Source organism: Hippocampus bargibanti, linkage group LG01, assembly GCF_051943395.1.
Source record: "Hippocampus bargibanti isolate YZ-2025 linkage group LG01, ASM5194339v1, whole genome shotgun sequence".
Classification (NCBI taxonomy): Eukaryota; Metazoa; Chordata; class Actinopteri; order Syngnathiformes; family Syngnathidae; genus Hippocampus; species Hippocampus bargibanti.
This window is the reverse complement of record NC_142734.1, coordinates 35,892,432-35,908,644: the sequence shown is the minus strand read 5'-3', so window position 1 is coordinate 35,908,644 and position 16,213 is coordinate 35,892,432. Positions and strand designations below refer to the sequence as shown.

The 16,213-nt window shown below is 40.3% G+C and overlaps 2 protein-coding genes across 4 annotated transcripts; both read left to right on the top strand.

Moving 5' to 3' along the window:
* The first annotated feature begins 75 nt into the window (after positions 1-75).
* amt (aminomethyltransferase) lies at positions 76-5,924 on the top strand. 2 transcript variants are annotated; one of them, XM_089014164.1, is made up of 9 exons: positions 76-357; positions 1,429-1,596; positions 1,673-1,753; positions 2,783-2,914; positions 3,017-3,095; positions 3,208-3,353; positions 3,677-3,857; positions 4,011-4,166; positions 4,914-5,924. In XM_089014164.1, exons 1-9 carry the CDS (start codon positions 226-228, stop codon positions 5,087-5,089), a joined length of 1,251 nt encoding a protein of 416 aa, XP_088870290.1. In that variant the 5' UTR covers positions 76-225; the 3' UTR covers positions 5,090-5,924. The 2 variants fall into 2 exon arrangements, with proteins under 2 accessions (XP_088870290.1, XP_088870298.1); XM_089014172.1 differs by having other exon boundaries at positions 87-357; positions 1,467-1,596.
* A 534-nt stretch (positions 5,925-6,458) lies between these two features.
* ifrd2 (interferon-related developmental regulator 2) lies at positions 6,459-15,770 on the top strand. 2 transcript variants are annotated; one of them, XM_089014122.1, is made up of 13 exons: positions 6,459-6,933; positions 8,417-8,473; positions 9,321-9,437; positions 9,905-9,989; positions 10,079-10,203; positions 10,313-10,470; positions 11,577-11,630; positions 11,878-12,056; positions 12,197-12,305; positions 13,019-13,153; positions 13,266-13,394; positions 14,023-14,115; positions 14,470-15,770. In XM_089014122.1, exons 1-13 carry the CDS (start codon positions 6,891-6,893, stop codon positions 14,548-14,550), a joined length of 1,365 nt encoding a protein of 454 aa, XP_088870248.1. In that variant the 5' UTR covers positions 6,459-6,890; the 3' UTR covers positions 14,551-15,770. The 2 variants fall into 2 exon arrangements, with proteins under 2 accessions (XP_088870248.1, XP_088870257.1); XM_089014131.1 differs by lacking the exon at positions 8,417-8,473 and having other exon boundaries at positions 6,460-6,933.
* The last annotated feature ends 443 nt before the right edge of the window (positions 15,771-16,213 follow it).

The following is a 16,213-nucleotide window of genomic DNA, read 5'->3' as shown; positions in this document are numbered from 1 at the left end:
TCTATCCATCCATCCATCCACCCAAATGCATGCATTTCCCAACTACAATTCCCACAAAGCATTGCGCGCGTCTTGACCAGGAAAGCAGAAACTCAGAAACGTTTCACGAGTGCGAGGTCCAAAAAAAGTGTTGTTGAGCAACAATCGCAAGCGGTACACGGCTTTCCTACTTTAAGGAGCGACCAGCTAGTGTGTGACGCGACACACTCGCGGTTCTTTGTCGCGATGTGGGCTCGCTTGTCGGTCGGGGTCGTGCATTCGGTGGTCGGGCGGCGTGCTTGCGGAGAAGCGCGGCTGAAAGCGGCGAGATGTGCGGCCAGAGAGCTCCAGCGACGAGAGGCTTCATCAAGTACAGAGGTGAGTGAGTACGAACACGGTTGAACGCTATCGAAAATACACACGAGGCTTCCTTCACAAATCCTTTTGAAGTCACGGCTTTTAAATGCCTTCCATCTACTATCGTGTATTTCACATGGTCCAATGACCCCAGTAACCGCAGTGCTCATGGGACCGGAGGTCTGGTGACTTTTTCCCAATTTGACAGCCAAACGATACTATAATAATCATAAAAATAATAATAGTCATGAATGCCGGCGTCGTTTTAGCCTAGTAGTTGTTGTGCGCTTATTCCTTTCACAATTGCACATTTTCTGAACATGAACAGTGCTGTAGAAAATGAAAGGATAATGGATAAATAAATACAAATTAAGACGAATATTTGATCACTAAGTGTAAAAAGATGAAAAAACGAGTCTCATTTGCACACATCTGAATAAATAAGTCGTTATCCCCGAGTGATGATGAGCAGTGTTGTGTTCTTGCAGAAATAATGGACATCTGTGCCCTCTACTTCAATGTTAATTTTATGATATACGTATATTATTTTATTTGAATGGCATTCGTGATTTAATGTCATCGCCATTGTTCACAGGAGGCTTTACAAATGCCATGTGTCGCTGTCATTCAGTCATCCCGGTGCTAATCATTAATTCCTATTTGTGGTGTTTATCTGTGGACTATATCTAAGTCCTGTTGTGTGTCGTAGTTTTACAGCCCGCATCAACGCTTTTCTAAAAGAGCAACCGACCTTGGACTTTTGTTTAAAAAAGAAAAAAAAATGATACTGAATCTCACATTAAGAGCAAGCTGTCATTCCACAAAGCACCGCTGCTTGTACACTGATAAGTCCTGCTTACGCTCCAAAGGTCAAACCTCTATATGCTCTACTTTTCCAGTTCTTACACACACATATATCTATTTATATACTGTGTCTTGATCTATTTATTGATCTATCTATAGATATATAATTTATATATCAATATTTTTGGATGTAAATATCGATTTGTCCTGGTAAATATCAGAATCAGCATTGGGCTATAAAAATAAATACAAATCTATCCGGGTTGGATGATCTCGTCTCATCCCCAGGTCACTTTGAAGAAGACGCCATTGTTTGACTTCCACAGGGCACATGGAGGCAAGATGGTGGAATTTGCAGGTTGGAGTATGCCTGTACAGTACAAAGACAGTCACGTCAGCTCTCACATGCATACCAGAGAGCACTGTGCCATCTTTGACGTCAGTCACATGCTGCAGGTGAGACATTTTATATTTTATTTTATTTTTTTGGTGGGGGGGACCTAAAAGTTACTAATGCGTTTTTTTTTCTCAGACCAAAGTCCACGGTAAAGACAGGATCAGGTTCATGGAGTCTCTAGTGGTGGCGGATATTTCAGAACTTCAAAACAACCAGGTGAGATCAACATGAAAAACGTTTGTTTCTATTTAAAATGTTTTATCATTAGAAATAATAAAACACAACCATTTTGTTCACACAAACAATTTTGCTGCTGTAAATTGGGAAATTCTCCATTGTGAGACAATTAAAGGTTTTCTTATTGTTATTGTTATTATTGTTATGATTCGCATGGTTCGTCTATATACCCCATGAGCAACCAACTTCAATTTCTTTGTGAAATATTTCCATGCATTTTCTTGTTTTCTACTGTTGTCTTTTTATGACAAGCACCCTCTTGGATATGAATTAAGTTAAAGGACAACCGACGTTTCCGGACAAGTTGTGTCCATAATTTGTAAAATGGCTTCAAATGACTTATACTGAGCGTATTTTACAAAGATTCTACCGCATATAGCTATATTTTACGTTTTAAGACTCGCGCTGAATATTCAGGAAGTCTTGTGTTTGAGTTGGTGACGAGTCCGTACGTAACGTCACTAAAGGAGCGCCCCATGACTGTAAAAAAGACGCATTGTAGCGGTCCTTACGTCAAATCAATGTATTTTGCTGTACTTGTTTGGTCTGGGGACCTCGTGTTGCACCCAAAAGCAGCCAGAAGAGGGCGTCCAAACTCCATATAAGGAATTTATCAGCCTGTGGCCACAGGAGGTCGCCATTTTGTGCCTCTTTTTTTGTGTGAGAGATTTTTCCCCAATGTTGCCTCAAAATGGCACAAATAAATTCTTTAATCGATTGCAAACATGTATGCTTTCCTCTTCAGAACTATTTGAATCATATTCATAACTGGATGTTTAACAAGAAAGCATATTCTCCGAATCTGAAGCCATTGTTATGATTCTCCAGCAATGCAAGAAAGAAAAATATCATACTGTGTGTTTTGGGTATTTTAGATGCTATAAAACGTTTTTCTGATGTCAGTTAAAAAAACAAAAAAGTGACGTTGGTTGTCCTTTTTGTCTGACTCTTTTTCAGCAAAGTTAATCAACTTGTTATTAAATTAACTATAACTATTCTTTCATCCAGGGTACGCTGTCCCTTTTCACAAATGATAAAGGCGGCATCATTGATGACCTCATCGTGACAAAAACTGATCAGGGTTATCTATACGTGGTCTCCAACGCCGGCTGTGCAGACAAAGATTCGGCTCATATGAAGGTGAGTGACGACAGCTCCATTCATTTATCTGGATTACTTTTGCCAGAAAATTGAACAAGAATGCTTTAGCTTTTAGCTAAAATGTGTGTTTTTCACCTACAGGCCAGACTTGCAGAGTTCAAGGCGTCTGGCTCAGACGTGGATCTGGAGTTTCTTGATGAAGCTCTGATTGCGCTACAAGGTGACATAATTATTGATTTTTGTGTGTGTGTGTGTGTGTGTGTGTGTCTGTCGACATTGTGCTGCTCTTTCATGTCATTCCCAATTCCCCGTTGCCTGTTTTGTTCGCTCAGGTCCATCCATGTCCCAGGTGCTCCAGGAGGGCTTGAAGGAGGACCTCAGCAAGTTGCCCTTCATGACTTCTGCCCTGGCCGCTGTCTTTGGTATCCCTGGTTGCAGGATCACCCGATGCGGATACACAGGGGAGGATGGGGTGGAGGTAATGACATCCATGCTTTGTGTTTTATTACGAATATGAATACAGTGATACCTTGGCTTACGAACGCTTTATCTTACAAACTTTTCGCTTACGGAGTGGTAATAAACGGCTTCTTGTTGTGACGTGAGTTGCGTTGAGTTTACTGCCACTTTACGGAGATCACACCTCCATTTTTTGCTTTCAAGTCAAAGCAAAAACAAAGGACCAAATGATGGCTCACGGTTTTTTTTTTTTTTTTTTGGGGTGGGGACATGACTTTGTAATATCTTCTCTTGACACGAAGATGGAAAATCTTTGTGTGTGTGTGTGTGTGTGCTTGGCAGATCTCTGTTCCAAAGTCCAGAGTAGTGGAGCTTACCGAGAGGCTGCTGGCGCACAACGAGGTTCGGCTGGCCGGCTTGGGCGCCAGGGACAGCCTGCGACTGGAGGCGGGACTTTGTCTCTATGGCAATGACATCGACGAGAGCACCACCCCCGTGGAAGCCACTCTACTTTGGACAATAGGTCAGCTTCTTTCATCAAATCGTTGGTTTGTCAGGTCTGTCAATTGTCAATGTTTGACTGCTCCTGAAAGTGTTTTGATAGTTTGCGTTCAGTTGTGCGATGTGTTGATGTCCCCCATTTGTGTTCACAAAGTGTGTTTCATGTCATGCGTAGGAAAGCGGCGGCGTCAGACCAAGGACTTCCCCGGAGCGGACATCATTGTCCCTCAGATCAAGGCGAAGACCACCAGGAAGAGAGTCGGCCTGGTGTCTATCGGGCCCCCTGTGCGACAACACACACCCATCCTCAGTCCGGATGGAAAAGTCATAGGTTAGAAAACTCAGTTGCTGCCTTGGAAGTCAATATGTTTGGATTTCATTTTTTATGAGAATTCATAAGCAGTTGAAGGGGTGGACCTTCTCAAAAATTGTACTGTTTTGTTTGAAGCAATGTTTCTAGGAGAGTTCATTTCCATGCAAGTGTCATGTGTCATAAAATTTGTTTTTCTTTTAATTGCCAATTCATTTAAAGGACACCTTCGGACAAGTTGTGTCCATAATTTGAAAAATCACTTCAGCTGACTTCTACTGAGCGTATTTTACAAAGATTCCACCACATAAAAGCTATATTTTACCTTTTAAGACTCGCGCTGAATATTCAGGAACCACCCTGGACGGCCAATGTCATCCCCTGGTACAAGCACCAACATCCATAAAACAACAGAACACAGACATTTTAATGGGTGGCCTTTCCACGAACCGATAGATTTGTAACCTGGTTTATGAGCTCTTCTCGTACAGGAGCGTACCAATAGTCCTTTCCGCCCTGTACAAGGTATCCACAAATACTCCCTTCCGCCCAAGGGTAGATTTATTACCCGAGGATGACAGTTTAACAGGCAGGTTCTGTTCATATTAAAGTGAGTCCACATTATCTGTGCTCCATTGTGCATTTGGCCTTGTGGTTGCACCTGTTGGCCAACCAAGCACACATCAAATGAAACTTTTAAAACATAATAACTAAAATCTAACATGTTTAACCATGTGGTGTAATTGTAGCCGTTGATTTTCTCCTTAGGTGAGGTGACCAGCGGCTGCCCCTCACCGTGTCTGAAAAAAAATGTCGCCATGGGTTACGTGGATGCCGCCTTTGCAAAGAACGGGACGGCGATTCAGGTGGAGGTCAGGAAAAAAGCAGTGGCCGCCACCGTGTGCAAGATGCCCTTTGTCCCTACTAATTATTATTCAGGATAGGAGCAACATTCCTCCCGTCACTCGTTTTCCATTTCAGCTGGCCAATGAAATGCAAGTATCTCCATTTTTTGAGTGTTTCTCTGCAACACAAAAGTCATTTTTATGACATGTTTTTTTCCTCACAAATCACAACAATATTTTTCATTGGCCAGCTACCATCATCCATCTCATACTGACCAATTAATCCTACTTTTTAAATATTGCTAAGCCTTATTTATGAGATAATTATTGTAGACTCCTACTGTATTACAAACCCTCTGAGGTAATACGCTATTGGTATGAATTAAAATCTCAATGCCATTTGTCAAACTTGAAGAATCAATGGACCAATCAGACTCCTTTGATACAGCCAGAACACATCCGATTGCTGAAACTGCTACTGTTTTATCAATAAGTGTGTCATTCTAAATGTTTTTGTATCACTCGTTTTTTTTCTGCTGTGATTATATTTTATTGAGGAAAAATATCCTTGAAATTACAATGTAATTTACAGTAATGTACCACATCAACATAGGTTGAATGATAAAGCCTAATTGTAGACTGATGATCACAAATATTTGTTTACGGACCAAATGTCTTGTGTTTTGAATTTGAAAGTGCTACATCACCTGAAACATATATTAGTAGCAATGACTATCTTTAGAAACTACATAGTCAATTACTTTAGTGTGTTTTTGAAGCAGAAAACTACTGATGCAATTAAAAATATATATTTTTGTTTAATGTCTTGCCCTGTCAATGTGAATTTTTACTTGAAAACTAACTAACATTTTCATAGTGTATTTTATGGGCAAATACTTAATTTCATTAAAGAGATTATTTTTAATCATCATTTGTGTTTCACTTGTTAATTAAAGAACTCTGGTATTCAAATGAATGTTCAAGGTTAGTCCAGAATTTAAGGCGATCCAAGCATGCAATTGGAACATGTCTTTATTTTTTTTTATTGCCGCCATAATAGTGAACACACGCCATGCAAATTTCAAAGCATCAATGTTAGAATTAAAATAATTTAAAATACAAAAAAAAAACGTAAAAAATGAATCCTGTGTAGTTACGTCAAATTCGATGAAGTTGAAACTCGATATTCATCGAGTTCCACTACCTGACGTCATTGCCGGACGTAGTATTTATGGGACAGCAGTGACGTGTGTTGCGACACGTCCTCGTAATCTATACAAACAATTACTTGTGAGCGCATTTAAGAATAAAATAAAACAATGTTATTGGGATGAATGAGTAGTGACAGGGTGAACAATTGCACTGGCTTACCTTTTTATTTTTCGCTTTTCTCAAACCTTTGGCGGAAAGGGGGATTGTTGTGCTCGGAGCTGGCATCCCTGAAAACACTAACCTGGCAACCCACAGCCGGCGTGCTCTACCGGCAGAGGAAAGATGGTGGACCTCGCGATCGCAACGTGCTACAAACTCCTCCCCAAACTTTTTGACAAATTCTCCCTGCGCCAACCCGGTGTTACGTACAGAATACCCGGTGACAAGCATAGATAATACACAGATTACAACCGTGACGGCGATTGGATTTGTCACACGTGGACAAGGATCACTTTACCGGGTGGAAGTAAGCGTTGAGTTGGGCACGATTGTTGTTGGCAGGGGTCGCCAGTCAACGTTGGCCAACTCGCCACCACGAAAGTGTCACGGCGGATTTTTAATTTTTTTTATTGCCATCGTGGAAACGGATCCTGATGTCCATACGCCGATTGTAGATCTGAGAGGTTTGAAATTGGACAACTTGAAAATAGGCTAAAGTTAGCGTGCCTGGCTAACGCGGCTGAACGCCATGCCGCGAAGTAAAAAAGGGAAACGTGGCTCCACTAAAGCCGGTAAGTGCTTGACGAACAATAACACAAATCACCTTTTTTTCCCAGAAAGCCGATACTTGAGTGGTGACTGCGTGACAATATTAAGAAGATGATGTCACGGTGGAACCTGGCACTAGATGTCATTGTCACATGGCTTGATGCTTTGCTAATTTGAGCTAAATTACCCCCCTCCAAATTAGCGTTAAAATATTTGATATTCTTGCAGGATTATTATAGTGTGTTAAGTAGCTATGCGTGTGAAACTGTCAACGTCACATTTTGGGAGTTCAGAGTATGCAAACCTACTGATTTGTTCTCTGTACTTGGGTAGATTTACAAGTGGTAAAAAAAATAAAGTACTTCTCATTTTAAGGTAAAAGGTACAGAATCTGATATGAACCTAAATTAAACAAAATTAACCGTTTTTGCAATATCTGGTGAAAGTTCTTGTGGACACTTGAAAGGGATGGTTTTCAGACGGCGGATCTGCCACAAATCAAATTTGGGGCCGGGCATCAACATACGGTTATCTTCAATCATCGCACAAACTTGTTGCATCATTTCCGCTGTTAGTATTCCCTTTTTTTCCCACCATGTAAGACCCCATCGGCCAAATCAGTCAATAACGCTTTTGCAGTTGACTGTTTACCTGTTGTCATCTTAATTTACATCATGTCGTTATCAGACAATGTTAAAAAAAACTGCCTATTTTGATCAAGTAAGAAGTAGAAGGTACAGCTAACTATTTTCAAATGAAGGAAATAAAAGTCAAAATCTTCGAGTAAATCATATCAGCTTGGATTTTTTTTTGTATTCTATTGCTTCCCATCCCTGGAACAAGCGAGCGAGCGCTGTTTGTAGTTTTTCCTGGCGATGAAAAAAATCATGGTTTTATTTCAACCTTTTCAGTGACAGCTGTGTGCGTAAATCAAGTTCCCACGTGTGCCTGTCAAAGATGGTCACGTGTGTTCAGAGTGTGTACTGAGGTTGTCACATGTGCATCCTTCACGTGTTTTGTACTGATCGGGCATCTTGAGTTTTCACACATATGACAAAGATAAAATGCACTCCACTACAGATACTTACAAATAGTACATGCATTCGGTACCAGTTGAGCTGCAGTCTATCCCAGACTGTGGACTAGTTGCCAGCCAATCATACGACACATTAAGATAGACAAGCTTTCATACATGTGTAGCTGTCGAGAATTCAGAGAACCTCGCGTGCATTGCTTATTCCAAGTATGAGGAAGCTGGAGAGAACCATGCAATTTTCCAAAGAATCACTTGTATTTGTTTAAAGTGTCATGACCACTTGGCAGTAAACCTGTCAAAGAAATGCATGCCGTATAATTTTGCGTTGTTAAAAGCTCACTTTTGATGTTTTCTTCATGGTTATTCTTTCCCACTATTTTCTTAAACATTCCATTCCAACGCCCCCCTACCAACCACCCACACATCCTATATTTACTTCATTCATTCCATAATCAAAACATCGTCTTCAGGATCTCTTCGTCAGGAGGTTCTAGAGTTGCAGTTGATGACTAAATCCTCAATGAAAGGTAACTCCTTGTAATGCCTCTTTGAGGATTTTCTCATTCATTCTCGATGCCCATTTTCAGACAGGGAATTAAACTTCCTTGTCGCGTTTTAAAATAAGTTCACTTGTATGTTGTTAGTGCAAGCACTCCATGCCAGCAAGCGCACACTTTGACCTACAGAAGCCGCAAAGAAAACATCATCCTGAGCAATAGACTCAAACACATACATAAAATTGGTAAAATCACACCACCCCATTATGCAGTGGCGATGCTCCACTATAGAATGACCTCTGAATTACCTTGCCTGACCTCTATGACCTGGTAATGCACAGCATTCCAGTGAGGATTGTGCACATGGAATGCTGATCACAATAGTCGAACAGTAGAAAGTCCTGATCTAGCAGGAAACAAAAATGGATAGCTGAGCAGATTTTGCCTCTGATTTTTACACTTTTAAGCTGTTTCTCATTCACTAATATTCAACTGATGACTCAGGATTTAAATTCCGGATATCCCAATAATTACCTGCTGTATGTTTCCATATAATAATAATAATAATAATAATAAAACTAATAATAATACTAATAATAAACCTAATAATGCTGCTACTACTACTACTACTACTATGACTAATAATAATAAGAAGAATCATAATAATAAATACATTTCATTTATAAGCGCCTTTCAAAACTCTCGAGGACACTTTACAGTCACTGGATATTTTGTCTGCAGGTGAGCACCGGCGGCACATGTCTGGTATATCTGGACCAAAATAACTAAACTCCTAATACTAAATATGTTTCTGGAATGAGTGAAGTTCTAACCTGTTTCCGGCTCTTCATATTCATTGTCTTCTGTTTCCTGTTAGGCATCAAAAACGGCATGAAGGTGGAGTCGGGAGCCAGTGACGACGAGCTGACGTCTGATGTTCTCAGCCACTACAGCAGCGCCAGTGAAAGCACCTCCGTCCTAGAAGAAGGCACAGGTTGGCTACCAACAGACCATGAGTTTACTATGACGAGGTCAACCCTAGTGTTTATTTTGTTTTTTTCCCCCGATAGAGGGCCATTAAAATGATTTAGACTAAAAATAATAATAATAATAATAAATGATGTCATATTTTTAGTTTTTGTTTTATTTTTAGTTTTTTTCTAATTTCAGTCATAAATTTGACTAAAATTATTTGACTACCAAAAAGTGTCCATTTTTTTGTCATTTTCACTCAAATTGCAGGACCCGCAGAATATTGACACACTCCACACCATTTTCGGGATGTTGTTTTGCACCCCTCATTGAAGTCACACAACAGCATTCTCAGATTTTGAAACTGTGCATACACTGGGCACCCCTGTCCATTTTGGAGAAAATGCCAGACTTTTAAGTGCACCTTTTAGTCTTCATCACTCGTCATCATTCATTGCTTATTCCTTTCTTTGATCTTTCTGAACACAGGCGGGGAGCAAGTTGACGAACAGACAGCCCAAGAGGAAATGGAAGATAAACTCAAGCAGTGCATCGACAACCTCACAGACAAAAGGTGAGCCTCTTCTTTTGGTGTCATGAAAACACGCCATATCGGGACGTGCCTACGAACCCCATCCTGTGTGCTCTTTTTCTCTTACGCAGTGCAAAAACTCGACTCGCAGCTCTGGAGTCGTTGCGACTGGCCTTCTCATCCAAAGTGTTGTATGACTTCCTCACAGAGAGACGCTTCACGGTCAGCGACTGTTTAGAGCGATGCCTTAAAAAAGGTCGTGAAAAGTTTCCTTTTCTGCTTTCGATCATTTTGTCAATGAAAGTAAACAAATACCCAGTTAAACATGAATATTGTCTCTTGGCATTTTCCCTCCACGTGGTCAGGGAACGCAGAGGAGCAAGCTGCTGCGGCAAACGTCTTCGCCTTGCTCTGCATCCAGTTGGGGGGCGGAGATGAGGCGGCGGAGGGCTTTAACATGCTGCGCCCCATCTTGACCAGCATCCTGATCGACAACACTGCTAGTATGACAGCACGCCAAAGTGTGAGTAAATATGTCGACACTGATCTCGTATAAGAGATGGAACAATAAGAGTAATCAAAATGTCATGCTTAGTGGTACTCTCGCGATATTGTCAAAGGCAATTTAAAGGACAACCGACACCACTTTTTTCTTTCCCAACATACATCAGAAAAACGTTTAATAGCATCTAAAATACCCAAAACACACAGGCTGATATTTTTAGTCAAATGCAAAACGCCAATAAAAATGACTTGAAGTTGAAGTTGAACCCGGAAGTGGCCAGTTTCTGAAGGTCCCGCCCCCTTGTTCATGACATCACGCCAAGACGTCTTGCATTGATGGAGAATCAAAACAATGGCTTCAGATTCGGAGAAGATGCTTTCTTGTTACTCATCCAGTTATGAATATGATTCAAATAGTTCTGAAGAGGAAAGCATACATGTTTGCAATCGATTAAAGAATTTATTCTGTGTCATTTTGAGGCATCTGTACAGAAATGCAGCACCCAAAAAATGCAGAAGATGGCGCCAAAGCTCCGTTGGAAAGGAAATGGGCTGATTTGTCTCCCGGGAATTTGTGTCAGCGAATATCAAATAGTAGTCTTGGTGCAACACATAACGATTCACCATCGCGTTATTTATGTGTTTTCCTTCTAATTTCGCCATCAACACGAAGTTTTCAGACCAAACAAAGTACCGCAAAATGCATTGTGTGTCCTTTCTCGGTCAGGGTCGTTCCTTCCGTGACGTCACGTCAAGAATCGTCACCAACTCAAAAACAAGACTTCCGGAATATTCAGCGTGAGTCTTAAAACGTAAAATCTAGCTATCTGCGGTGGAATCTTTGTAAAATACGCTCAGTAGAAGTCATTTGAAGCCATTTTGCCTCCGAACAAGTTGTGTTCGGAGGCGTCGGTTGTCCTTTAAAGTGCTGTCACTCACATGAACATGAGATTCAAAAGTCACACATGCACCTAAATTGCGCTTGTGAAAAGTGTGACTGACAACCCAAGCAAATATGTTGATGTCCATCTCCCCCGACTTCCCTTTTTTAAAAATAATTTTTACCTTGATTGCCGTAAACTGCAGTATTTCTGTTCTTAAAGTCTTTGCTTGTGTCCCTATCAGTGTGCCAGAGCTTTGGGGATGTGTTGCTACGTCTCTGCTGCCGAAGACGGAGAGGTACGAACAGCTTGGTTTAAAAGATTTTGAGTCTCCCTTATTTAAAAAAAAAAGAGCTGCACTTGAGCAAGTAGGTTTTTGCACAAATCAGCTGGACTTCCATGTCGTCAATTATCCTTTGCTCGATTTCCCATCCACACTTGGGCTTCCGTTGCCCCTGCATATTTTGTAACTGGCTCAAGTGACTGGAAATGCACATTTTCTTTACTTTTTGTGTCTGATCTCTTTTGTTTTTCAACCCTCTCAGGACTTGATCAAGTCGTTGTCTCTGCTGGAGAGCGTGTTCATGTCTTCCTACCCCAGTCGAGAGGGAGCGCTGCCCACACCCAAACCTGGTGGCCCGGCGCTCCATAGTGCCGCCATGCAGGCTTGGTCCCTGCTGGTCACTCTGTGTCCTGCATCCAAACTCTCTGTCCTGCTGCAACTGTGAGTTCAAAAGTAACTTTGTGCGGCCTTGTCATTTCAGCACAGCTTAGAATAATGAATGAATAATGATTTGCTTTGTTTTGGGGGGGGGGTGCATACTTCAATTATTGTAATCGGTCACTATTGACCCTGTGTTGCAGTCACCTCCCCAAGCTACAAGCCTGTCTGCAAAGTAGTGACGTCAACTACAGGATAACAGTCGGCGAAACCATCGCCCTGCTGGTTGAACTGGGACGTGAAATAGATGAGGTATGCGCACATCAGATTTTCCCAAAGCACATACAGTGAGACCTCAATTTACGAACTTAATTGGTTCCCAGATAGAGTGTGTAAGGCGAAAAGTGTGTATCTCAAAAAAATAATTCCCATAGGAAACCATTAAAATGGGAATAATCCGTTCCCGGGTTTCCATAAAATATACTTTTCAACTAAATAAGCCTTAAAACTACACACAACAAGAAATACACTGAATTGTATCATAAAGTCACTTTATTTACATTTGTGATGGTCATTTATGGCTTGATGGAATGGCGTTGGAGGTCGAAGGTCAAAGGGAATTGCTGTTTGGAAAGAGAGGCACATTAAATGAGGACTGTAATTCAAGAAATAAACTGTGCTGTAAAATAAAGTTTTATTTACCTTTTTGATGGTCGTTTATGGAAGGAGAGTCACCTTCCATAAGGACTGTTGGTAACTTAACCTCTGGTGCTGTTCGGTCATGTGCTTCCGCCAAAGATCACTCCGCCAGCCGTGGTGGGTGTGTATTATGAAAATAGTGCTTATTATAAGGTTTAATTTTTAGAAATTTGACGTTTGTAAGACGAAAAGTTTGTAAGATAAGGTGTTTGTAAGTTGAGGTCTCACTGTATTTGACATTGAGGAAAAAAGAGGGACACCACTGCACTGTTTTCTCATATACACCAAGTCACGTGAAGCCACTGTTGTTGTTTGTTTGTGTTCAGGATTTTGAGGTGGAGGATGGTGAAAATCTGTGTGAATGTCTCAAAAGTTTAGCGACGGACAGCCACAAACATCGCGCCAAAAACGACAGGAGGAAACAACGCTCTATCTTCAGAGAGGTTCTGCACTACATCGAGGTGAGCTCCAGGTGGCGCACTTGACCATGTTATGCTGCAAGGGGATGACATATTTTCCAGTGATAAGAGTAGATTGCCACGTGCTCGAGATTTCCTGTTTTGTCTCCTTCAGAACGAGGACTTCACGGAAGAGAAGATCAGTTTTGGTGTGGAGAGCATGTATATCGACAGCTGGATGAGGCGAAGAATCTATGATGCTTTCAAAGAGATCCTCGAATCTGGCGTCAGGCACCATCTACAGGTCAGAACAGCCCAGCATATTTTTACAAATAATTTCATTGAAAAAATAATAAGAACGTTGCAATCACTAAATGCATGTTATAGCTTTTTTTTTACCTTGTCCACTAATGACGTTGTCCCAATCATACATGTTCTACTTTCATTCCTTTCATCACTTTGCTGCTGTGAAATGTAAATTTCTCCAGTGGGAGACTAATAAAGGCAAATCCATCCATTCATATAGTAAAATCTCTCAATCTAAAAAGGAATGACTCGCCTTATTGCCACACTAGCTGCATTTATCATTCATTGCATAATGTTGAGATATTGACGTTTGTCTGCTTGAATGCAGATTCAAACGCTGCGGACCTGTGAATACTGTCGTTCACGGGTGTTAAAAATGACACAAAGTAAAGGACATTGCTGGAATTTCTTTGGAAAACTTTGTAAAGAACTAATGCATGACAGACTACGCACGCACACACACCCAAAAAAATCTGAAAATAGGCAAATTTGCAAAAGCCCAATGGAACATATGTGAGGAAAGAAACAATAACAGTGTATCGACACTGACTAAACTGTGTAAATATTTGAAGTTGGTCACGACTCCATCAAGAATTTGAGCGGGGTTTCTTTTTGTCTGGCTACAGTTCAACCCACTTGTGAGAGACATCATTGGTCTTGGCCCTCCCATCATCATCGACTCCACCATTAAAGCCAACAAGATTTCACGATTTGAGAAGGTAAGCGCATTTTGGTGTCATGTTTGAGTCTTAAAAGGTCAAATGTAGCTATATGCGTTGGAGTCTGTAAAATACGCTCAGTAGAAGTCATTTTACAAATTATGGACACAACTTGTCCGGAGGCGTCGGTTGTCCTTTAAATAAATGAAAATTAATTAATCCAGCGACGCTTACTAAAAATAAGTAATAAGATGACATCACTGCATCACCTCATCAACTAATACTTATTTTTTTATAGAGAAAATAATTTAATTATGATTAGCGTTTGCTTATGTACCGTCACTGACTGCATGGTGTTGACGCTTATAGAATACTCTGTAGTAATGCCTAATTATTTGTATTTTTTTTCATCAGCATCTTTTCAACTCAGCTGCCTTCAAGGCTAGGACGAAGCAGAGGAACAAAGTCCGGGACAAGCGAGCCGACGTCATGTGATGGGGAAATGTGTATGTTGACAAAGCAAGCGCCAATCGGCTTGCATTCAAGATGAACTCAGACAGGCTTCAAGAATTGGTTCATGAAAACTACTTGGACTCAAACAATGGAAACAACCTCCAGTTTCCAGATGGGTGACACTCAAGACTGTCTTTATAGGAAGAAAAATATATTTTGCCTGTTTAGGCTACTGAGGAATGATTTTTAATGATAAGATATGGTAATTTAATATCTGTGTTAACTCTTAGTACATGTCATATTACAAAGTATAACTGGAATGCAAAATACTAAGTGAGTCAGAACAGAAACAGAATACGCTGCTTTTATTCATTGTGTCTTTTAAAGGACAACCGACGTCACTTTTTTGTTTCCTAACTGACATCAGAAAAACGTTTTATAGCATCTAAAATACCCAAAATGATATTTTTAGTCAAATGCAAAACACCAATAAAAATGACTTAGTGTCCAAAATCTGCAAAAAATTGCGCTGTGAATTGGGCATTTTCAGAAAGTCCCGCCCCCAGTTAGTGACGTCACGCCAAGACGTCTTGCATTGATGGAGAATCAAAACAATGGTGGGGGATGAGTATATTTAGGAACAAGATGTAACATAACAAAATGTGGTTAAAAGTTGGGTGAATGCACATCGGATGCACTGTATATTTCACGGAAGTAACATTTGGAGGTGTTTTTCATTCGGCCTAATGTATGTTGTGGTTTTTAAAAAAGTCTGATTGGTGCTAAAAACAATGCTAACCTGAGTGAGATTTTGAGTTAGCATTGTCCTCTATGACAAGAAAAACCACACAGATGCTGGGAAATATTCTTTATATATTATGGACCTAATATAATATTGCCAAATCTGCACTCTTACAAGCATTGCAACTCTAGGGAAGTGTGAGTGTTGTTAGGATGATTTATTAAATTTTTAATCATCACCGATAAAAACAGTTTTTGCATAATTGAAACCAGTGATTGTCACCATTTATATGGATGAATGTTTTGGAAAAGTCAAAGTCAGCTTTATTGTCAAATATGCTAATATGCATGACATACAGCACTGATGAAAAGGAGTAAAAAACATTTAACAGTTCAATTGTTGCTTTTTGTATTTCAAGTTATATTTAATTACAGCAAGGGAAGATGATAAATTGTTATTTTGTTGCTATTTTATTGCAGGTTGGTGTTACTTGAATCATTAAAAGAGTGTTTTAAGCGTTGATAGCTTTTTTCAAAACATCCCATTCTTGGAAGGAGATAAGTCAAAATTGTATCGATTCATCGTGAGGATAAAATCAGATAACGGATGATGGATTAGATGGATTGGTGGGTGGATAAATGTGATCATTTGGGGGTCCAAAACTGATTGACAAGGAATGTCCAAAAACGTTGAGTATCAATCACAAACTGTCTTCTCCCAATCAAAAAAACAACTCATCCACTCCAATGCATTATGCACTTCTTAAAAAGTTTAATGTCGTGATTTACTGCATCAAAATATTTTTTTTTGTTTATTAGAATTTTTGTTGTCACAAATTAGTGCTAACCCCTCTTGACTCTATTACGCCGCAATGTCGACCTGTTTATTGTATCGAATCGAATTAACAGTCGAATAATTAAAGTTAGTAATATCTGCTGTCGCTCGCCGTGGTGCATCTATTTG

Excerpts from the sequence above, each read along its gene's own strand:
- amt (XM_089014164.1), top strand. The coding sequence starts at position 226 with ATGTGGGCTCGCTTGTCGGTCGGGGTCGTGCATTCGGTGGTCGGGCGG. Across the intron at positions 1,754-2,782 it reads CAGAACTTCAAAACAACCAG|GGTACGCTGTCCCTTTTCAC; the intron begins GTGAGATCAACA and ends TCTTTCATCCAG. Across the intron at positions 4,167-4,913 it reads TCCGGATGGAAAAGTCATAG|GTGAGGTGACCAGCGGCTGC; the intron begins GTTAGAAAACTC and ends TTTTCTCCTTAG.
- ifrd2 (XM_089014122.1), top strand. The coding sequence starts at position 6,891 with ATGCCGCGAAGTAAAAAAGGGAAACGTGGCTCCACTAAAGCCG. Across the intron at positions 9,438-9,904 it reads CGTCCTAGAAGAAGGCACAG|GCGGGGAGCAAGTTGACGAA; the intron begins GTTGGCTACCAA and ends TTCTGAACACAG. Across the intron at positions 13,395-14,022 it reads GCGTCAGGCACCATCTACAG|TTCAACCCACTTGTGAGAGA; the intron begins GTCAGAACAGCC and ends GTCTGGCTACAG.